Genomic DNA, 23,676 nt, shown 5'->3' with positions numbered 1-23,676 from the left:
AAGTGGAGCAGCCAGGACTTGAACTGTGAGGTAGCAAGTTAGAAATTAGCCTATGTGTGTGTGAGAGGCTCTCTAACACTGAGCAATAAAACCATGCCATCCGTCCTCCAAGGCAGGCACCTTAGAGAAGCCCCTTGGCCCAGCACCAGCAAGATGCCCTCTGATAACAAGCTTGGGAAGGAATTTCTTAATTTACACTCAGCAAACCTTTTGTCCTGTAGGACAAAGGAGAAAGGATAAGGAGAGATGGCAGAAAGACTCCCTTAAATACCCCCAGTCTAAACAAAGACTGTGTGTTCTGCTCTCTCTCTGCTGAGCCGCCCACCAGGCCCTCCAGGTGTATTCTCTCCACTCAACCAGGTAACCTCGCACTCCCCCAGTCTGAGTGACTGGGCACCTCTCCCTGTCCCTTCCCTTCTGACAGATGCCTTGTCCCCAATAAAACCTTGCCATTCTGCTCTGTCTCATGCCTGAATTCTTTCTTGTGCAAAGCCAAGAACTCCATGACTTCTCTCTGGTGACAGAACCAGCACCCATACAGGATGCTGGTATTGCAGGTGGCGGCTTAACCTGCTACACAACGCTGGCCCCTGGGGAAGTACTTCTTAAACAAACAAGTACCTGTTGGACAGATGCTTACAAATCAGTCTTATTAAAATTTCATTTGTCTGTGAGTACTGCCGTTTCAATTGTTTACGTAACTTCATTCCATGAAAAGGGGAAAGTAAAGTGCTCTGAGCACTGCAGAGGCAGCTGGCATGGCCTCTTAGGGTCTCCACCACAGTCCACAGAAAATCTCAAGGGACTTCAGCCACCCGTGTTTCTATTCTCAATCAACATCACTTTGACTTTCTGAAATCTACCTAATGTCAGTCATGGCAGGGAGGACCAGCGAGCTCACTTTTGGTAACTGATTGTTATCCCAGAACATAAATGAGTCCTGTAATCACGAAGACTTCGGGGTAGGCAAGCCTCTCCACAAGTAACATCAGCATCGCTTGTGCAGTTGTAACCGTGTCTGTGATATGTCTCATGCTGGCGACTTCTACTGCTTTCTCCCTCGCCATGCTGCTTAGCCCCAGGAGCCAGGAGCGCCACGATCAAACTCAAAGATGGCTTCACAGGGGAGGACTAGTGGAGGAGGCCCTATGAGATGCCAATTTTGAGGCCTGATCCAAATACTAACAATGATGGTGAGATCTTGGATTCTTGAGCTTAGTTATACTGTGTGCAAGTCATGAAATTATTTTTCGTGTCTACTCTGCTAGCTTTCTCCTGGGACTGGGGGGAGTGTGAAATGAGATAAAGTATGCTGCAGCCTCGTCCCTTCTCTTCCCGTTCCCAAATAAAGGAGGTTAGTCCTTGAATCCTGAGAGTACTTTATAAATACAAAGAAATTAGTTTTTCCATCAGTATCTTTGTCAGCATGATTCTGAATTGCTCTCACGGGTATCTTCTCCTTTGTAAAACAAACACTTCACAGGGTTTGAAGTATGCATGAAGTTCCATTTTTGTTCAGTGTTCTTTACTTTCCATCATGAAAAGCTATTCCTAAGGAACTGAAACCCCAGAAGATAACTACAACAAAAACATGGCAAATGTTTTTTAAATGATGCACAGGAAGATTTTAAGAGAAGCAGTATTTAGGAGACAGAAGAAGGCAAATGCAGTTTCTGAAGGGAATTGTTCTAATTATTACCCAACAAGTCAAGTCACGTGACTACATCCAAGGACATAAAATGAAGAAAAAGTTGAATTGGGGCAATGATCCATCAGTCCCAGAGCCTTCTGGAATCTGAGCATCTCGAACTGCATTGCTTTCTTTCTTATCTCCGTCTCACTGCCGTCTCAGAGCACCATTCCCACACGATTAAATGATACTTGTGACTGTGTTAGGATTCAAAATTTCAATCCAGTAGCCATCAGGATCTTGAATAAATGCCAGGCCTTTCATTTTACCTGTAAAAGGAAAATTTTCCTTATTGGAAAACGAAAAAAGAAACCTCAGAAATTTTAATGAGATAAATTATTTTGTTTACACCTTTAATTCTAAGAAATTCTATGTTGTTAGTGTTGCCCAAATCCATGTTTTTCATAAAGGCTAAAATGGGTGTCTTCTACCCATAGGTGGATACCAGCCCCTCTAAAATAAACTGTTGGACTGGCTCCATCTTTTAGGTATTCGGTATTAATCTCACCTTCATGATAGCACTTCAGAGGTCATAGAAACTGCCTTATTTTAAAGAACAAAAAGGAAGTAGAGAGATGCTCAAGGGAGCAGGTAGCATGGTTTACCCACACATCAGAAGACCCAGGAGCTTGGATTACACAAATCCTTTAAAACCCTCTACCAGGTAACCCAAGCCCTGCCAAGCAGATTCTTTCTTCCAGGAATTAGTCCCTGAGATGGAGAGCCTACTAGGTCAGAGTTGTTTGCTTAAATGGAAAAATACGACCCGAGAAATTTATTTTGGGGTCAAGATGCTGAGTTGGTTCGACCTCTACCTCTGGGTTCTTTCCCCAAAGTCAAACCCAGAGGTATACAGATAGAAAATGGAGAAATAAAAGTGAGAAACATGGAGTGATGACTGGGGCAGGAATGGGTGGGGGAGGGGTGACTACTGTTTTAACCTTTTCTGTGTGGTAGGATGTAGTCATGGTTTGGACCAGAAAGCGATACAGCATAGTGGAGAATAAACAGAGGAGCGTAGATTTAGCTCTCCCCAGAGGCTCTGAAACTACTAGTTCAGATGTTTCTGGGAGTAAACAGGCAGTATACAACGCCTGTGTTTGTAGGAACTGAGAAAAACAGGTCTGGCTAATGTGGATCAACCATCTCCCTATCATTCCTCCCTTTTCTTAAAAATGATGTATTTTATTTATTTATTTGAAAGGCAGAATTACAGAGATCTTCCATTCACTTCCCAAATGGCCACAACAGCTGAGGCTGGGGCAGGCTGAAGCCAGGACCCAGGAACATCATCCGGGTCTCCCAGATGGGTGGCAGGGGCCCAAGCTCTTGGGCCATCCTCTGCTGCTTTCCCAGGCACATTTGCAGGAACCTGGATCAGAAGTGGAACGCCTGGGATAGGAATCAGTGCTCCAATATGTGATGCAAGCATTGCAGGCAGAGGCTTGAGCCACTGAGCTGCAATGCCGGTCCCCAAATCAATCTTAAAATCATCAACAAAAAAAACAAAACATCAAACTAATGGATTATAGATTCAAATAGAAGAAATACTATGATGGTCCAAGAACTACTAAAATATGTAAAAGTGATGAGCAGTATGGAATACTACAAATATGGAACAAGAATAAAAAAAATTAAAAGAATCCAGCAAAAATTAGAGGTGAAAATTGTAACAGACTGAGAATAAAACAGATAATTATCAGGAAAATATATTGGAGAAAAATTAGCTATTTGGTTACCTGTTTGACAGAGTCTTCCAGAAAGAAGACATAAAAGTAGAAGATAAAACAAAAAGGAATACAGGGGCTGGCACTGTGGCTCAGTGGGTAAGCCACTGCCCACCCTGCTGGCATCCCATATGAGAGTGCCGGTTTGAGTGGTAGCTGCTCTGCTTCTGATCCAGCTCCCTGCTAATGTGCCTGGGAAAGCAGCGGTGGATGGCCCAACTGCTTGGGTCCCTGCCACCCAAGTGGGAGACCAGGATGGGGTTCTTGGCAGCCATCTGAGGAGTGAACCAGTGGATGGAAAATCTCTTCTTTTTCTTTTTTTTTTTTTAAGATTTATTTTATTTATTTGAAAGAGTTACAGAGAGAGGAAGAGCCAGAGAGAGAGAAAGGTCTTCCATCCGCTGGTTCACTCCCCAAATGCCTGCAATGGCCAGAGCTGAGCTGATCTGAAGCCAAGAGCCAGGAGCTTCTTCTGGGTCTCCCATGTGGGTGCAGGGGCTCAAGGACCTGGGCCATCTTCCACTGCTTTCCCAGGCCATAGCAGAGGGTTGGATCGGAAGAGGAGCAGCTGGGACTCAAACTGACACCCATATGGGATGCTGGCACTACAGGCCAGGGCCTTAGCCTACTGCTGGCCCTGGAAGAAGATCTCTTTCTGTCTTTCCCTGTCTGTCACTCTGCCTTTCCAAAAAAAAAAAAAAAAAAAGGATACAAATCTTTCAAGGATGACATTGCATGCAAAAAAATCAATTGGGAATTTTCAAGATTGAAGTAAAATAAACCTAAAATTTTTCATATAAAACTGACATTTATATATAAAGGTACAGTTCTCAGGCATACAAATCTCTGAAGTTTTTCTTCACAAACCCTGAAAGCAGTTGTACTTAAATAAAAGGACGGAAAACTCTAAAAGCTGTTACAAGAGATACATGAAGAAAAGACGATCAATATACCTTGATATAGTTATTGTTATCTTAAAAAAAAAAAAAAGCCAATCCCCTCCCCCAAAAAAAGTAAAGAAAAAACTTTGTAATCAATAATATCCCAGTCGGATTAATAATAAAATGATGGAGGTAAAAGGAGAGTAAGTTATTATTGGGAAGATTTATTTTAATTAAAAGATTAAAATGAAATAGTGAAATGTTTCCAACTAAAATCGAAAAATAGTGGCCAGCGCTGTGGCATAGAGGGTTAAGCCTCCAGCTGCTCCACTTCTGATCCAGCTCTCTGCTATGGCCTGGGAAAGCAGTAGAAGATGGCCCATGTCCTTGGGCCCCTGTGCCCATGTGGGAGACCTGGAAGAAGCTCCTGGCTCTGGGCTTTTGATAAGCCCAGCTCTGAACCAGCAGATGGAAGACTTTTCTGTCTCTCCCTCTCTCTGTCTGTAACCCTGTCTCTCAAATAAATGAATAGAAGCTTTAAAAAATAAAATATAATAAAATGAAAAATAAATTATGATGGCAGTGACAAATCTATATAAAACAATTATAATACATGAAAACCCACAAATATGCTATTTTAAGAGACATGCCTAAAGCATAAGTAGACACAAAGATTATAACAGAATAAAAAAGAAATCCCAGACAACTACCAACCAAAGAGACTTGTGTAGTTATAACAATATCAGATAAAATAGACTTTAAGGAATTTATTTTTAGATGGACAAATATAGCCTGGAACAGTGAAAGCTGGTGGCCAGCGAAGAATGCGGTGGGGTGGAGGAGTGGGAGAGGGAGCCTAGATTTGGATGGCTCTCCAGATTCTGTCTGTGGTCCCTGGAGAGCCGCCCTGTGGCTCCCTTTCACTCCCTAAGATACTGAAGTAGTCTTCTAATAATTTCCCCTCTTTCCCTAAGCTGACTGCAGCAGACCTCTGTTACTTGCCACCAAAAGGGTTTTGCCCCAGTGGTGATCTCTGTGGGTACCAATAAATGGTGCTGAGCTGAAGAGGGGCCTGCACACAGTAAGTGGTGCACTCACCATCGTCTGGTTTCTTCACAAATTTGACTCCCAGTTCTTCAAATCTTTTACAGGCGCCGTACACATCAGGAACAGCAATTCCAATGTGACCTTGGGTAACATCAACCCAGAAAAAGCAGAGAAGGAATAAATAATTACACAGGGTATTCAAATGCCTGGTGGCTCCCAAAACTTGCTTATTTCAGCACACAGGTACTTGAGAACAGGTTAATAGTTATGTAGGTTCAAAATCTGCAATGTACTTACTGGCTGAGTATAATGCAACAGTTGCTATGTATTATAAATTCTCTACAATAAACCATTATTGGCTGATGCATAGTTCAATTTGCTAAAAATAATCTATAGTAAAAGGATTGATCATTAACGCATATGTGTTGTTGGCATTGACTATTTAGTAGCAGGATGAAGCTATTTATTTATTTTTAATTTTTTTAAAGATTTATTTATTTATTTATTTGAGAGGTAGAGTTACAGACAGTGAGAGGGAGAGACAGAGAGAAAGGTCTTCCTTCATTGGTTCACTCCCCAAATGGCCGCAATGGCTGGAGCTGTGCCAATCTGAAGCCAGGAGCCAGGAGCCAGGAGCTTCTTCCTGGTCTCCCAAGTGGGTGCAGGGGCCCAAACACTTGGGCCATCTTCTACTGCTTTCCCAGGACATAGCAGAGAGCTGGACTGGAAGAGGAGCAGCCAGGAGTAGAACTGGCGCCCATATGAGATGCCGGTGCTGCAGGTGGAGGATTAACCTAGTGCGCCACGGCGCTGGCCCCTATTTTATTTGTTTTTAAAAGTTTTATTTTATTTATTTGAAAGGCACAGTGACAGAGACAGGGAAAGACAGAGATCTTCCATTCTCTGGTTTACTTTCCAAACGGCCGCAACAGCCAGGGCTGGGCCAGGCCAAAGCCAGGAACCAGGGGCTTATTCTGGGTCTTCTGCATTGGTAGCAGGGGCCCAAACACTTGGGCCACCTTCCCCTGCCTTCCCAGGGACATTAGCAGGAATCTGGATGGGCAGTTGAGCTGCTGGGACTTGAACCAACACTCCTATATGGGAGTTGCAAACAGCTTAACCCACTGCACCACAATGCCAGCCCTAACTGAGAGCTTTTAGACCAAGGCAGAGTATATGCTAACAGAAACTGGGATTACTATTAACCATAATTTTTTTACTTAAAAAAATCCACTGGAAACATAATAAAGACTTAAAAGTAAAATCACTGTGAGAGAGCAAGTAGAATGCTCAGATTGAGACTGAAATTAATTCCTAAATAAGATTATTTGTGGATAATAAAAATAGCCACACTTCTAACAAACTGAATATACACAACAATTAGATCATTAATGTTTTAGGTTTATCATAACCACAGATGCATACATAATACAGAATCACATAAATCTGTATCTATTACATACAAACATACCAAATCCTCGAGGGTCTGAATTGCCACTGTGGTAGCTCTGGGTCTCGTCATCTTCAGTGCCCCAATTGCTACAAAAAGAGAGAAAACAAAGCTACAAGTGTCCAGCAGCACAGAAATCTGGAGAAGAAATCTCTCTGTGAAAGGGTACTGTGTGTATGTGCTACTTTGCATATGTGGCCTAAATGCTGCTGTAACAAGTATGTTTTCAATGTAGAAAGGGCAAAGCGGCAAAGCATGACTTCCATCAGAGTAAGGAGACAAGCCAATCAGACATCTGGATAAGAGCAATGAAGATAATCACACCAACCACCATTTATTGTGCTAAATCCCTTCGATTTTATTAAACTCTCCAAACAGCCCCATGGTCCAGATCTCAATGCCTTCATTTTATAGCTAAGGAGACTGTTACTGGCAGGAGGCGGTCTCATCTGTTTTAGGGTCACAGAACTAGTGTTTTGAATCAAGGGACACACTAGTAAATGATCTGTCCCAAAACAAATTCTGCTTTGGTAGTTGTTAGGATAGAGGAATGTGGTAAAGAAACAAAAGGGCAAGAGAGGAAGATTTATTTATTTTATAACATTTTCAAGTGTTAAAATTATAAAAACCACCAGAAATTTAAATAGTACCTATTACAAATGGCTTTGTTACATTTTTAAGGAAAACACAGCATTTCTGTATCAAAAATATAGTAAAATAATAAAAATAAAATTTTAGATGCTGAAAGGCTTTGGTTCAAGTACATAAACATTAGTTAGCTACAGTTTGGCAAATATCTTATCATTTAAGGCAAAAGGAAAAGACAAAAAAATTCATACTCACTGTGTCAGCTCAAGGGTAGCTTTTCTGGAAAATGCCCATGCTACTCTTTCATTTTTATCTTTGGGGATGTCATTTTTATCCTCATATGCCATGAAATAGAGTGAAAATTTCATAGAAGGAAAATCTAATTTTTGGATTAGCCTGAAATTAAAAACCAACAAGCCTGAATCATTAATAACAGAAAAGACTGATTTGTACTAAAAATCAACATCACTTAATATTTAAATTAGAGTACATTGCTGACTTCTGAGATAATTACCACTTATTACAGTTTTTTAAATGCAAGCAAAAATTTGTTACATTTCTGTGTCATTGTCAGTCATCCTTTTATAGAGCCTTATTTTTATATAAACCTCTTTTCAAAAATGTGGCAAAAGAAGTTGCTTATTAAAGGAAAGACAAATTAAGACAAATTGAGACTCTAACAGGTCAAGACAGTTACCTCAAATTATTTAAAGTGGTTATAAGGTGCAGGAAAAATAATTGGCTTAATCACTTTTCACTTGCATGTATCTTAGCTACACAGACTGATATTTGGGAAGCTGGGCTTAATTCAATTCAAAGTATCCTCCTCTAAGGCAAATTAAAATATATATTCTCTATATTGTGGCTTCCTGACAAGAAAATAGAGAAGAGTATTATGTTCAATAATATAACATGGTTTCTAGTTAAAGGTCAGTAGGCATGTAGGCAAGAGTGGGAAAACTACATGTAGGATAAAGTATCATTGAAAAGGAAAAAAAAATCTTTATTCATTTTACACATGGAATGTTCTTGAATCTCAGCTAAACAATAATAGCCTTTTAGGGGAGAAAACACATCTGATAAATGTGCATATGGATTCTAAGACCCGGGCTGGCACTGTGGCGTAGTAGGTTAAGCCTCTGCCTGAAGTGTTGGCATCCCATAGGAGCACTGGTTCGAGTCCTAACTGCTCTGCTTCTGATACAGCTCCCTGCTCATGGCTTGGGAAAGCAATGGAAGATGGCCCAAGTCCTTGGGCCCCTGCACCCACATGGAAAACCCGCACGAGGGTCCTGGTTTCAGATTGTCCAGCTCTGGTCATTTGGGGAATGAACCAGCAGATGGAATACCTCTCTGTTTTTCCCTAACTCTGCCTCTCAAATAAGTCAGTCTTTAAAAAAAAAAAAAAAAAAAAGACCCAGCCCAACTAGAGGATGTAAAAAGTAAAAGACTTTTCTTACCACTGTTTATACATTGTTTACTGGTTGAAAAGTGGAATTTGTATGTAATAAGTAAATGTGTACTCTGTGTGTAACTTAAATAAATTTTATTTTTATAATAAAAAAAATTCTAAGAAAAGATGTGTGTATGTGTGTGTGTGTGTGTGTGTGTGTGTGTGTGTAGAGACAGGGAGAGACAGGTATAATGAGAAAAGCAAAGAAAAAAAATCTCCTTGCAGCTGGCAGCACTGTGGTGTAACAGGTAAAGCTGCCACCTACTGGGATCCCATATGGGCACCAGTTTGAGACCTGGTTGCTCCATTTTCAATCCAGCTCCCTGCTAAATGGCTAGGGAAAGCAATAGAAGATGGCCCAAGTCCTTGGCCCCCTGCACCCATGTGGGAGACATGGATAAAAACTCCTGGCTCCTGGCTTTGGCCCAGCCCATTTGTAGCCATTTGGGGAGGGAACCAGCAGATAGAAGACCTCATTCTAATTCTACCTTCCAAATAAATAAAATAAATCTTAAAAAACAAAGCTGCTTATCTGTAAATATCAGTGAAACACACACAAAAAGCAAACTTTTTAAATTCATCAATGAAATTTAGTTGGAATTATGGAATTTGTTTAAAAATAGAAAAAGGTATCTTCAGGGGCTAGCGCTGTGGTGTTACGGGTTAAACCATTGCCTGCGATGCCAGCATCCCATATGGGCACTGGTTCTAGTCCCAGCTGTTCCACTTCCAATCCAGCTCCCTGCTAATGTGCCTGGGAGGACAGAGGAGGATGGCCCAGGTACTTGGGCCCCTGCAACCACATGAGAGACCTGGAAGAAGCTCCTGGCTCCTGGCTTTGGCCTTGCTCTGCCCCGTTTAAAAAAAAAAAAAAAAAAAAAAGAGGAAAAAAAAAGAAAAAGATAGATTATGCCATTCAGTTTAATAGACACATTTTTAAAAAGGTTTACTTATTTATTTGAAAGGCAGAGCTAGAGAGAGTGAGTGTGGAACTGTGGCACAGTGGGTTAAAGCCCTGGCCTACAGCACCAGCATCCCATATGGGAGCTGGTTCAAGTACTGGCTGCTCCACTTCCGATCCAGTTCCCTGCTAATAATGCTCCTGGGAAAGCAGTGTAGGATGGCCCAAGTCCTTGTGCCCCTGCATCCACATGGGAGACCTGGAAGAAGCTCCTGGCTTCGGATGGGCCCAGCTCTGGCCATTGCAGCCATCTGGGGAGTGAACCAGAGCGGATGGAGGACCTCTCTCTCTCTGTCTCTACCTCACTGTAACTCTTTCAAATAAAAAAAAAAAAAATCTTTAAAAAAGGGAGGGAGGGAGGGAGAGAGAGAAAGGAGAGAGACAGACCTTCTGTCTACTGATTAACTCCGCAAATGGTCACACAGCCAAGTCTAGGCCTGGCCAAAGCCAGGAGCCAGGAACTCCATCCTGTTCTCTCACTTGGGTCAAAGGAACCCGAGCACTTGGCCCATCTTGTGCTGCCTTTCAAGGAGCCTTAGCAGGAAGCTGGATTAGCAGCAGAGTAGCTGAGACCTGGACTGGCACTCCAGTAAGGGATGCTGGAGTTGCAAATGGAGGCTTATTAACACTCTACGCCAAAATACAATTTACAAAAACAAATAAAAAACATAAGTAATAGCCTATAAAGTAAGTCTAAAGAGTACAGAATTATTTTGCAAGGAGTAAGGTAGAATGAGGATCATACTCCTATAATTTTCTTTAGATTACAGAGGACGAAATGCTCAGATGACCTTGTTAATAATCAAGAGCAAATGGCTGAAGCACGGCAAGTGGGAAGTTTCTAGAGCTCTGCTTCAATCTTTTATTCAAGTATCACAGCTTTGTTAAAAACTCGGCCCCCGAGATCAACGTACCGATTTATCACAAATAAGATTTACTCTAATAAGCTGTAATAAAGAATCAAACACTTTAAATATTCTAATCAGGAAAAATTATCTGTGCACTGACTAAAGCTAACTGCCCAAGCTTTACAGACCAGTCAGAGGGGGAACCGAAGCAAATGAACCCACTGCAACTTGCTTGTCACGTCACTGTCAAGTTGCGCCCTATTTTTGCGTTCTCGAAAACCAAGGTCAGTGATGGCGTCCATCAGGGATGGGTTCAAATTCCAGCTTTGCAAGGTGTCAACTTTGAGTTGGGTCCAGTGATTTCACCCGCTGTAAGACTTTGTCTCTTCATCTATAAGGTGGGGATAAAAGCTTCCTTATGGGTCTAGTGTGGAGACTGAGTGAAATAACACATGGAGTGCCTGACAATTAGCAGGTGTTCAATAAATTTGTTTGCATTCTGCTCTTTAAGTATACCACCAGTGAACACATAACTACTTCTAATAGAATCATAAGGAATTGTTAACAACAGTTATCTTTAGGGAGAAGAATTATAGCAGGAAGGCGATCACTTCACATTTTATATTTTTCTGAACTGGTCACATCTTCTAAACCTAGACATTTACTTATTACTTGATTTTTTTCTCTCAAAGTCAATAGAGATTTTCTAGGCAGTAGGTTAAAGATCATTTTATTCTTTATGTATCTGTATTATAAAAAAAAAAAAACCCAAAAACCCAAAGCCCCAAGCCCCAAATGTAATTTAGAGAAATAAAGAAAAATACTTTGTCAATTCTGCCTCAATGCACTGGAGGAAGGGGAAGAGGGAAATGAGCAAATAAATATGCTTTAATGATTCTAAGAATGCGCGGATACTTCCTGTTCCGTAGAAAGAGAACACAGCCTATACAAATGAAATAGGTGGCCAGTTTTAAGTAAGCCCATTCATATCTGCACATTTCCTGAAGCAAACAGCAAGCTAACAGTGGTCAGAACATCAAGAGGGGTCCGAACATATTAAGGATTTAGGTGGCAGCTCTGAGAAGGGAGAATGGAGAAAATGCAAGTATTACGGTCCTTTGTTGCCCACTGAGTCTGGCTGGAATAGAGAAGAAAAGAGCTTAGCAGAAGCCCTGACCAGCTAGGCCTAGTCACAAAAGATGCTTTGTTACTCCTGAAAACAAACTTTTAAGTCTTAAAATGGGCCTGAAAACTCCCTGCTATTTGCAAAATTATGTATGCAGGGACTTCAACAAGTTCACAGAAAATAGAATTTAAGAGATAAGTCTATTTTAGTACAAAAAAAAAAAAAGGCAAGAAATCCATGTATGCAAAAAAATGTTATTTTGAATTTATTCCTTCAAGAGATAAAGAGATAGAGATAGAGATATATATAGAGAGAGACATCTATCCACTGGATCACTCCCAAATGTCCACACTGGCCAGGACTAGGCAGGGCTGGCCCAAAGCCATGAGCTCAATCCAGGTCCCAAATGTCAGGAACGCAACTACTTGAGCCTCACCATTGCCTCCTAGAGTCTAATCAGCAGGAAGCAAGAATTCACAGCTGGAGTCAAGAATGGAATCTGAGCATCCTAATCACTAAGCTACACCTGCTGGTATGCATGGATTTTTTTCCTACACCAAAATAAACACCTTCTAATTCCATTTTTTCCATGAACATTTTGAAGTATTTAAACATGAAGGTACCAATAAGTGTTTCATATTTAAACATTAAAATGCCAATAAATATTTTACTTACGTCATTCCAAGAATTCTAGTATAGAAATCCAATGACTTCTTAGGATCCTTAATTCGTAGCATGGTCTGTTGCATTAAAAAATCCTAAGGAGAAACAGTATGTTTTAAGCACTTTTAAACTCTTACTAGTAATTATCAACATTAATAGTGCTTTCTGTAATAAGATACCATCTTCTACTCTAACAAAAAAAAAAAAAAAAAAAAAAAGAAAAGGAAATTTTGTCCTTTCAGCCTACCATGGAAATCCCCAGGAAACAGTTCTCACACCTGACACCTACACCTTCCTCTGGTTCTCTTCTCGGTGATGTCTTCTGGTCACGGGCCCCTGTGTGCAGCAAGTCCAGTATACCAGGTAATTCACATCCCACTCTAAATCAAAGGTAGACAAAAGGAAACCTGGCTTCCTTGCCTTTTTAAAAAAACAAATGTTTTTTCCCTTTGGAAAATTCTCATAGCCACTTCTCTCCTGTGAGTCCCAGCACATAACATACAAGTACACTTGATTCATTCAGCTTCATTAGGAAATGACATTTTACTATTTTACTAAAATTAAAATTCTCATTTAAGGGACTGGTGCTGTGGCACAGCAGGTCAAGCTGTCGCCTGTGATGCTGGTATCTCATATAGGCACTAGTTTGAGTCCTGGCTGCTCCACTTCTGATCCAGCTCCTTGTTAATGTGCCTGGGAAAACAGGGGAAGATGGTCCAAGTGCTTGGGCCCCTGCATCCACATGGGAAACCCAAAAGAAACTCCTGGCTCCCGGGTTTGGTCTGGCCCTGCCCTGGCCTTTGTGGCCATTTGGGGAGTGAACCAGTGGATGGAAGATCTCTTTTTCTATCTTTCCCTCTCTCTCTAACTCTTCCTTTCAAATAAATTAAATTAAATTAAAAAATATACTCTTATTAAATGGCACGAAGATATGCCCATGGTATGCTAACTTCAAAAAGCACTGTTGAGAGAGGGCTGGCATTGTGACATAGTGAGTAAAGCCACTGCAAACAATGTTGGCATCCCATATGGGTGCCAGTGCATGTCCCGGCTGTTCTACTTCTGATCCAACTCCCTACTAATGGCCTGGGAAAAGCAGCAAAAGATGACCCAGGAATTTGGGTCCCTGCTACCCATGTAGGAGACCTGGATGAAGCTCCTGGCTTTGGCCTGCCTAGCCCTGACCCTTGCAACCATCTGGGGAATGAACCACCAAATGGAAGATCTCTGTCTCTCCATTTCTCTCTCTGAAACTCTTTCAAATAAGAAAATAAATCTTGGGGAAAAAAAAGTGCTAAGTACATAGTTTTATTTAAGATGCTATTAAAATTAATTAGATTTTAAAACTAATGTTAAAGCTTTTAATTTTATCATCTATTAACATGGTCACATATTGTATGCTTAAATGCACATATAAGAATATTAAAGTTAGCTTGGGGCCGGCGCAGTGGCGCAGTGGGTTAATGCCCTGGCCTGAAGTGCCGGCATCCCATATGGGCGCAGGTTTGAGACCCAGCTGCTCCATTTCCAATCCAGCTCTCTGTAATCGCTTGGGAAAGCAGTAGAAGATGGCCCAAGTCCTTGGGCCCCTGCACTCATGTGGGAGATCTGGAAGAAGCTCCTGGCTCCTGGATTCGGATCAGCGCAGCTCCGGCCATTGCAGCCAATTGGGGAGTGAACCAGCGGATGGAAGATCTCTCTCTCTCTCTCTGCCTCTCCTCTCTCTGTGTAACTCTGACTTTCAAATGAATAAATAAATCTTTAAAAAAAAATTAAAGTTAGCTTCAAAGTCTTACGTGGCAAAAGAAAGTAAAGCTATGTTCAGTGTTAGTGGATTATTCCTATACAGAGGCTTTAAACTGCTGTAAATTACATTTAAATAACAAGTGCCTGCTTTTTAAAAGCATACCAGGTTTTTCTATGCTCAGACAAGTTTTTTTTTTTTTATCACCAAAAAAGTCAATTACTTGTTAAACACTTGCATGATCTGGAGAAACATTCCTTTTTTAAAACATTAAGTTCCTAAAATTTACTTTTGTTTATTGCTATGATTTTAAAATACTCTAAAGTAAGTATATCTCATGTTTAAACAATTTGGACTGTACATTTATTTCTTGTTTACCTGACAGTTCTTTCCATACCATGCTCTAGATTCAGAACACAAGATGTCTTCTAGCCTGAATGATCTTCTGGTCCCCTGGAAAGCCTGCTGCTAGACAACAGATATGCTCCTTTGCCACAATGCTGGCCCCAAAAAGGTAGAATAGAAACAATCAGGGTTTTTTGTGGGGAGGTGTCGGGGGGGGCACATCTCACGGGAGAGAACACTGAAAGTGTACCAAGGATGCCTGCAGTACATGCACTGCCTGCCCACAATGCAACCTGAACAAAACCGTAAAAGTGGGGCAGGGACACAGGTACAGGTGGAAGATGGATCTCTCTCTTTCTCTTCCTCTAACTCTTTCAAATAAATACATAAACACATAAATGGGGGAGGCAGGAGACAGTTAAGGGTTAACTGGGGGAGTTGAGAAAAGCAAATTCCTAAACTGTTTCTCTCTGCCTCCTTTAGTCACGACCTTGAGGCAGGAGACAAAAAGGGCTAATTGGAGAAGCTGAGAAAAAAAATTACAAGCTTAAAAACCCTGCACTTAGAGGCTGCATACAGATGTGATAACGGCCAGATGGCCTACACAGCAGGTGACTTCAACACCACACGCAGGGCTTCTCTCCCAAGACCTACTCCTGTAACATCACAGCCCCGATTATCCTCCAGGCCTCAGTCTCAGTTCGGTCTGAGCTTTGATCCTTGGCCTGCTTCTACCCCCTTAAAAACGGTTACTTTCTTTTCCTATAATAAACTTGTGCTGTTAACACTTACTGTCTTTGTGAGCTTCATTCAATTCAATGTCTGAGGTTCCAAAGAACCTGTACCTCATCCTTGCCTTTCTACTCTGAAAGCCCCCAAGAGTGGGAATCCCCCAGTGCAGATTCCCTCTGCACCGCCCTGGCCAGGAACTCCAGGAGCCACCGCACAGGCACAGCTGGCAGAATCTGCCCGAGGGACAGTGAAGAGTCGCTGCACTCAGGAACGCCCAGAGCTAAGCCTTCCTATCAGCGAGTTCTAATTCCCTTTCTACAGAGGCAGTTTCTCAATGGGATTATTTTTAAAATAAGCAATATTACCTAGTAACAAAATGCCATTTTTCTTTGTTTCCTGAGAAGCATGGCTAGAGAGTTAACAATCAAATTCTCATAAAAGGGGAAAAGACTTGTTAATTCTATCCCTAGGTGACATAAAACAAAAATGAATAAAATTTTGGTTTTTCTTGGCTTTATAACATCAGCTTTTCAAGTACTTTCAGGTAAAGATCACTTTGTAAATGAAATTGTACCTTGAAGGGAACAAAACAGTTTTACTGTGTGACAACTGGGGCCCACGGTTAATGTTCAGTATGGTGGGATACATTTTTCAGCTTATTATCTTTATTTTTCTAGTGCTACTTCCCTGATCCAATGTATGTCAGAAGGCAACAGACTGTTCCAGAAAATAATCCTGCCATCCCCTTTATATTTATTTATTTGATCTAATCCAATAACATACTTCAAGTTGTATAAGGACTCCACAGACAAGGGACACAGAAACAAGTAAGAAGCACAAAGAAAAAATTTTTAAATTTAAAAATTACTGGATATCAGTAAACACACATGTCAATCTGCCCTAACAAACAGATGAGAGGAATCCGAGACGCCTTTGGTAGCATGAGGCCTTTCATTTTTCATGCAAAAGGAGAAAAAAAAAACCCAAATACTAGAGAAATTATTTTTGAGGCAATATGGTTCAAATGTGGGCTCTACCACTGAGACTGAGTAAATCATTATGTTCCTTGAACGTCAGTCTCCACATCTTAGGTAGAGATAATTATTGTTCTTAGCTCCTATAGCTGAGTTGAAGAGGGATAATGCATGAAAATGCTTCCATTATGCCCAGCCCAGAGCAAGCTACTTAACCATTGTTCTTCTTGCTGCTATTACAATGAAATACACCAATGACTACTGCCTTTGAATCCCAGGCTTGCATTTGCCAGCTCATACTTCTTCTTTTTTTCTTTTCTTTTTTTTTTTTTTTTTTTTTTTTGACAGGCAGAGTTAGACAGTAAGAGAGAGAGAGAGAGACAGAGAGAAAGGTCTTCCTTTTGCCGTTGGTTCACTCCCCTAATGGCCACTACGGCCGGCGTGCTGCGCCAATCCGAAGCCAGGAACCAGGTGCTTCCTCCTGGTCTCCCATGCGGATGCAGGGCCCAAGCACCTGGGCCATCCTCCACTGCACTCCTGGGCCACAGCAGAGAGCTGGACTGGAAGAGGAGCAACCGGGACAGAATCCGGCGCCCCAACCGGGACTAGAACCCGGGGTGCCAGCGCTGCAGGTGGAGGATTAGCCTAGTGAGCCGCGGTGCCAGCCATGCCAGCTCATACTTCTAACCTCAGCCCTGGACCTGAATCTAACACCGACTTGTCTTTTCCACTTGGGTCGAAACACCAGATTCATTACAGTCAAACACTTCTTCCTATTTCCAACAGGGAATGCCGCAGCTGCCCATCAGCCAAAGCAGACACTTGGGGTCTTCTCTGATTCCTCCTTCAACACACTTCTTCCAGGATCCAATCCAATGTCTTGACTACTCAAATCTTTCTGGAATCCACCTCCTCCTAGCCTTCCTAATGATCATAACTCTGCTCATGCCTTTACTACTTCCTGCCTAGACTACCATTTCTCTGCTTCATGCAGGCCTACACGAATGCAATTCAGAATAATCTTCTCATAATGAAAACCCAAATTCTGTCATTTCTGGGTTAAAAATTAATCTTCCAGGGTGGGCATTTGGTGCAGTGGCTAAGATGCTGTTTGGGATGCCTGCATCCCATACTGGAGTGGACAGGGTTCAAGTCGTGTCTCTGCTTCTGATCCACCTTCCTGCTAATGCAGACTTGAGAGGCTAAAGTATTTGGGTCCCTGATTCCCATGTTGGAAACCCAGACTGAGTACCTGGGCTAGTTCCTACCCCTGGCTATTGTTGGTATTTGGGAAGTGAACTACTGGATAGAACACCCCTCTCAATGTGTCTGTCTCTGCCTTTCAAATAAAATAAAAATAAAAAAATTTTTACAAAACCAGTATTTCAGGGCAACATTACGGTGTAGCAGGTTAAGCCACCACCTGCAATGCCAGCATCCCACAGGGGTACTGATTCAAGTTCTGGCTGCTCCAGTTCCAATCCAGCTCCCTGCTAATGCACCTGGGAAAGCAGCAGAAAGGGGCCCAAGTGCTTGGGTTCCTGTACCTATGTGGGAGACCCTGAAGAAACTCCTGGCTCCTGGTTTTGGTCTGGTCTAGCCTTGGCCATTGAGGCCTTTGGGGAGTAAACTAGAGGATGTCAGGTCTCTCTCTCTCTCTCTCTCTCTCTCTCTCTCTCTCTCTGTGTAATTTTGCCTTTCAAATAAATAAATCTTTAAAAATAAAACCAGTCTTTTAGGGGTAGGTATTGTTCTGGTGGTTAAGATACCCATCAAGATGCCTGTGTCCCACATCAGGGTACCAGGTTTGAAGCCTGACTCTGGTTCCTGACTCCAGCTTCCCTAATATGGGCCCTGAGAAGCAGCAGTGATGGCTCCAGTAGTTGGGTTCCTGCCACCCATGTGGGAGACCTGAGCTCCTGGCTTCTGGCTTCAGCCTGGCCCCATCTTGGCCACTGTGGGCATTTAGGAAATAAAGCAGCAGGTAGGATCTATCTCTGTCTCACAGCAATCTCAATGTTTTGGGGAGAAAGTTCCAAAAGTAAGCACATATGATTGCTGTATACTTCTCTAACACCTTTTATCACTATTCCCCTATTAGTTATTTCAGACATCTGCTATTTCATATCCTTATCACTTAAAAAAAAGCATGTACCCCAAATGAATGTATGTTTACTTGAATTATATACATGAATAATAGAATGCCAGTATAACATATACATCATAAAACACATTTATCAAATATAAATCTTTATAGCGTGCAAAAAACCAAATGAACATAATGGGAGTTCTCGGATTTCTCTAAGTACCCCCAATGATTGTTTCCTGCACCCGGCCCTCAGCTCCCACTAGCTTCCAGACTGTCGGTCTCACTGTATTACTTGTAGGTTCCTGACTCATTTTCTCACTGTGCCTTTACGTATATTATGACTCTTTCTGTCCATTAACAGTCAACCAGTAGTTTGGCCATTGTCCTTCTTCCTCCTTTCCATTTCCTATCTCATCTCCCCTTGCAACCAATTCTACACAGCTACATCTTTATCTGGTAAAACCCGGTTCAAGTGTCACTATCATAAAATTTTCCTTGACCCCATTCCCTACCACTCAGATGGAACAGTGGCACTATATATAAACAAACAAACATACACCTATATCTATAGATTAAGGTGAGAACACACTGGTAGTGGTAATTTAGAAATAATGGCAAACACAGGAAGAAGAATGATCTTCTGAGATAACCACTCGAAGGAGTATGGACTTTTGAAGAAAGTCAGCCAAGTAAGACTGCCCAAGATGTGGAGCAGCTGTGCATTCTTTGGTCTGCTTTCATAAATGAAGATGCAAATGACCAATAAATAAGCTTTTTTTTTTTTTTTTTTGACAGGCAGAGTGGACAGTGAGAGAGAGAGACAGAGACAAAGGTCTTCCTTTTCCATTGGTTCACCCCCAAAATGGCTGCTATGGCCAGCACGCTGCGCCGATCTGAAGCCAGGAGCCAGGTGCTTCTCCTAGTCTCCCATGCGGGTGCAGGGCCCAAGCACTTGGGCCATCCTCCAGTGCCTTCCCGGGCCACAGCAGAGAGCTGGACTGGAAGAGGAGCAACCAGGACAGAATCCGGTGCCACAACCAGGACTGGAACCCGGGGTGCTGGCGCCACAGGCAGAGGATTAGCCTAGTGAGCCGCAGCGCTGGCCAATAAGTTGACTTTATGCCAATGCTCTTCTTCCCATTCCACGTCAGACTCTCATCTTCTGGAACAGGTTTTGTTGTTGTTGTTCATTTTAAAATTTGAGAGGCAAGGATGGGAGTGGGGGGAGACAGACCGACACCACTCCCTCTACTAGTTCACTCCTCAAATGCCTGCAATGGCCAGGGCTGGACTAAGGCCAAAACTGGAAGCTAGGAGCTCAATCCAGGTCTCCCACGAGGGTGGCAGGAGTCCAATGACTTCAGCCACTACTGCTGCTGTCCAGAGTCTGCATTAGCAGCAAACTGCTGTCAGGAGCTGTAGCTGGGGATCAAACTCAGATGTTGTGACATGAGAATCAAGTCTTAACCACTAGGCCAGACATCCACTCCTGAAAGAGCTTTTCAGTGGTCTCATCACCTCCAGGTGCAGATGCTGTCCACCCTACAGAATGCTTTGAAATCCTAACTTGTTCCCCACTAGCTAGACACAATCTCACTCCCTTAGATATTACACACATTCTCTCCAGGACTTGGCTCCAACGTGCCATGTTGGCCGTCTCTACTATTTAGATAACCTGAAATTCAACCGAAAATGGTTAACTAACCTTCCAGGACACGCCACGTATTTTACATGTCTACCATCCCTTCCCCTAGAATGCCCTCTGTCTGCTGGAGTCCTGTCTACCCACCAAGGCACAGGTCGGACACCACCTTGTACATAAGGTGCTCCTTGACCCCCACAGCTGAAACGTACCCTTGAGTTGTAGAGTATAATATATTTCATCTCTTTTTATCCTAAAAGCAGCTCTCTGAGACATCTCTACGTTCCTTCTACAAACTCAGCCCAGCTGCTCTGACAAGATCACTGCAGTCAACGGTAGCAGTGAAGGTTCAAATGCAGTCTTCAAAATCCAAATACCCTGTGCATCCGCCACACCACTGATGCTACCCTTGAAAACCTGTACCGCCTCTGTGCTCCTGGGATGCCTACATCTTCAACAGCACATTAAACCCAGGTCCATCTAGGTTCCAGCTGGCTATGCTGGGAGAAGAGATGTCACTATATCCCATGTTCTTACACACAGTGGGTCAACAGCAATCAAGCTGAATTTAATGCACTGTTTTGTTCTGTTTTTAATTTTTTCTTCATGGAAGATTCCAAAATTTCTGCTCGATTCTGTACCCCAGAAGCAGAAACGGGTGGAAGCTGGAAGAATGGACCTCCCATAGGCAAGCTGCTCAACACCTCTGTGCTGGAATCTCCATGTTTGTAAAATGGAAATAATAATTATGCCTTCCTCACAGGGTTGTTGTGAGGATTAAATGAAGCAATCTACTTAAAGCACCGAGCCAGGAGCTGGCACACTTAATATATAGGCGCTATTATTCCATGCTGTTTCTCCATACAGTATTTCCAGGGCCTAAATTTACTAATCTCAAAAAATGATTACTCCAAACCATCAAGAGAAACTCAGATGATGTAGACTATAAATAAAGATGTAAGGAAATGTGTTTAATGTATTTTAGAAAAATCCTTTTGGTTCATGATGACATAGGACCTTGTCTGAATAATAATGATTTCAAAATTTGAGCTTAAAATGAAATCTTAAAAAAAAAAATCCTTTTCACTTGTTTGAAATAATCCAGTATATACAATCCCCAGTTATTTGGTAAATTAACTTATACTAAATGATTCAATCTATATTATATGAAATAATCCGGTATTAAGGAGTATACTGCAAGGTACGTGTGTACAAGTATGTGCGCGTGTATTTCAAACCTCCCTTAATTTTGCTGTGACTAATATTTTTCCTAAGCCAAGTATCAGGTGCTAACCAAAGGCTTCAGCAATTACAGGCATCTGACTCTTTGCCCCCAAGGCCAAGAGCAAGCAAGGACCAAAGGCTCCGACCTGCACCTCTCAGAGAGCTGCACAGAGCCCAGATTCAAGCCCGGATACTGACGACTACACTGGAAACCCCAGCGGCCGCTGCTGCGTCTTCCCTGGACAGGCAGGGAAGCACCACACCTGAGCGCGTGGTGCTGGCGTAGTACAGACATGCCTGCTAAGTGAAAGCCCTCATCTGCAACAGCTCATGCCTCTTCCTGGGTCACACTGTGAAAAGGAGAGGGTAAGAGCAGGAATTTCTAAGATTCCCTTCAGATGTGTCATGTCTCCCCCAAGGAGGGCAGAACTGTGGTCAGGGGGCAACAGCCAGGCAAGAGGGAAATCCGGGGTGTGGTGACCCTGGTTTGGAGCAGCTAAGCTGGAGTCTGGACGGTTCTTGAAAAATGACAGAAGCTAGGAGGGCCTGACATAGGCAGGGAGCTTTAAAAAAAAAAATTACGTGTAAGAGCGACATGGAGGGCGCCACGGCTCACTAGGCTAATCCTCCACCTGCGGCGCCGGCACCCCGGGGTTCTAGTCCCGGTTGCTCCTCTTCCAGTCCAGCTCTCTGCTGTGGCCAGGGAGTGCAGTGGAGGATGGCCCAAGTGCTTGGGCCCTGCACCCCATGGGAGACAAGGAGAAGCACCTGGCTCCTGGCTTCGGATCGGCGCAGCGCGCTGGCCGTAGCGGCCATTTGGGGGGTGAACCAACGGAAGGAAGACCTTTCTGTCTGTCTCTCTCTCTCACTGTCTAACTGCCTGTCAAAAAAAAAAAAAAAAAAAAAAAAAAAAAAAAAAAAAAAAAACGCGACAGGGAGGGTTAGCCGGCGATGGGGAAATGGTGGAAGATCTTTCACCCGCTGGTTCAGCCAGCAACTACACGTGAGGGGCAGGGACGCAAGTACTTGGGCCTTCGTCTGCTGGTCTTCCAGGTGTGCACAGCAGGGAATTGGATCAGAAGCCGAGCAGCTGGGGCTCGAACCCGCAATCCGATATGGGGCGTCTCAAGGCTCGCCCCTAGGCAGGGATCTTGGCACTTAGGGCTGCAGGGAGTTCTGAAGCTGGCCTCGGTGACTGACCCGGCGAACACACACACCCACGGACGAGGAACCTGACCCTGAGCTGGCCTGGCTTCCAGTTACTGTCCCAAAATAAACAAGTTACTGCCAGTAGGGCCGCAGGTTTTGAAACAACCTGAAGAAACGGATTCTCGCCCACAGACACCATGAGCCCGCCTCCCAGCCCACTCCCGTCTGTCCACGGCCGGCGGACCTGCAGCGGAGGCCGGACAGAGTTCGAACCTGGGCCCAGCCCGGCTCCGTCTGAGCCCGGGAATCCGCTCTCTCCCGGGGCTACAGCGTGGGAGAACCAGATTGTGTACCCACCTTGGTGCTGGGGTCCGCGTCGGAGCAGCAGCTAGCGGCGGCCTCGTCAGTGAGGCCGCTGGACGCAGGTTGCGGTTCTGCCATGGCCGCACAGCCGAGTCTCACGAACACCCGCACAGGACAGCACAGACACCACCCCGCCGGGCCCGGGTGCAGCCTTTACCCGAGACAGCGCGGCGCCGCCGCGGGGCGGGCGGCCGCTGACTTTCAGCCAATCGCTGCCCGAGAGCAAGTTGGCTCTCTGCTGATTGGGCCCCAGTGCGTCCTCCGGCCACAGCTCGCTATGCATAGAGACTACAACTCCCAAGGTGCCTTGCGCACAATGGAGTCAAGCTAAAAAAAATCAGCTTGCTGGGAATCCGCTGTTACTTGACTTAATTTTGTTTCCACTTAACTTTTACAGTACAGTAACCACCCAAACCTCAGGAACTGCAATGTGGTGGTAGAAAACTGATGCAAAGTGAGAATTGGAAGTTATTCTTAAATTGTAAGAATCTGAAGTCTGTCTTCTCTTTTAAGCAGCTCAGGAAAATTAAAACATTAATTAAAAATTATATATGAGCTCGAGAGGCTTGGAATAAGGACTGATCTTCTCTGAGCCTTCCTACAGGATTTGGTGAGAATCATAAAATGTAAGTCATGGTTTGACTCCATCGGACCCCAAAATATGGCACCCCGCAATACATGTATTTGAGATAAATGCATTATACTCAAGTTGGTTATTCAGAGAAACTGCAGACCTCTTCAGACAGGGGAATACTGTGACAAGCTGCTCATTTGTAAAAGAATTCATATCTGTAAAGGAAATCTCCACTGGTGGCTGTAAACTGGCCTTTGCATCTGCAATCACTTTGCTTCCTGGAAAGCTCTCACAGGAAGACTGGAGTGGGGAGTCAGGCACCAGCCCCCCTTGCTGCGGTGCATCTCCTTCTGCAACCTTCCACAGCCCGCGCCAGCCTCCTTGACCCCCCAGAAGCCCAAGCCCC

General features: G+C 43.4%; 1 protein-coding gene and 1 non-coding gene across 3 annotated transcripts; one reads left to right on the top strand and one right to left on the bottom strand.

Moving 5' to 3' along the window:
- Positions 1 to 1,362: 1,362 nt before the first annotated feature.
- On the bottom strand, positions 1,363 to 22,824 carry GLO1 (glyoxalase I). Of its 2 annotated transcripts, XM_070074122.2 has the most exons (7): positions 22,691 to 22,824; positions 12,682 to 12,814; positions 12,447 to 12,529; positions 7,639 to 7,779; positions 6,817 to 6,884; positions 5,397 to 5,486; positions 1,363 to 1,959 (listed from the first exon to the last, which is right to left on the bottom strand). In XM_070074122.2, exons 2-7 carry the CDS (start codon positions 12,682 to 12,684, stop codon positions 1,871 to 1,873), a joined length of 474 nt encoding a protein of 157 aa, XP_069930223.1. In that variant the 5' UTR covers positions 12,685 to 12,814; positions 22,691 to 22,824; the 3' UTR covers positions 1,363 to 1,870. The 2 variants fall into 2 exon arrangements, with proteins under 2 accessions (XP_069930223.1, XP_002714732.1); XM_002714686.6 differs by lacking the exon at positions 12,682 to 12,814.
- LOC127493374 (small nucleolar RNA SNORD107) lies at positions 20,958 to 21,024 on the top strand. The gene has a single exon (XR_007923426.1). It is a non-coding gene; the product is annotated as a small nucleolar RNA SNORD107 (small nucleolar RNA).
- Positions 22,825 to 23,676: the final 852 nt, after the last annotated feature.

This window comes from Oryctolagus cuniculus, chromosome 5 (genome assembly GCF_051225735.1).
Source record: "Oryctolagus cuniculus isolate XC-2025 breed Fujian yellow rabbit chromosome 5, ASM5122573v1, whole genome shotgun sequence".
NCBI classification, from domain to species: Eukaryota; Metazoa; Chordata; class Mammalia; order Lagomorpha; family Leporidae; genus Oryctolagus; species Oryctolagus cuniculus.
This window is presented reverse-complemented; position numbering and strand designations above follow the sequence as displayed.

Coding starts and splice junctions, on each gene's coding strand:
- GLO1 (XM_002714686.6), bottom strand. CDS start 22,774: ATGGCAGAACCGCAACCTGCGTCCAGCGGCCTCACTGACGAGGCCGCC. Junction 7,780..12,446: donor ACTAGAATTCTTGGAATGAC/GTAAGTAAAATA, acceptor TTTTAATTTCAG/GCTAATCCAAAAATTAGATT. Junction 1,960..5,396: donor TGTGAAGAAACCAGACGATG/GTGAGTGCACCA, acceptor TTCCTTTTACAG/GTAAAATGAAAGGCCTGGCA.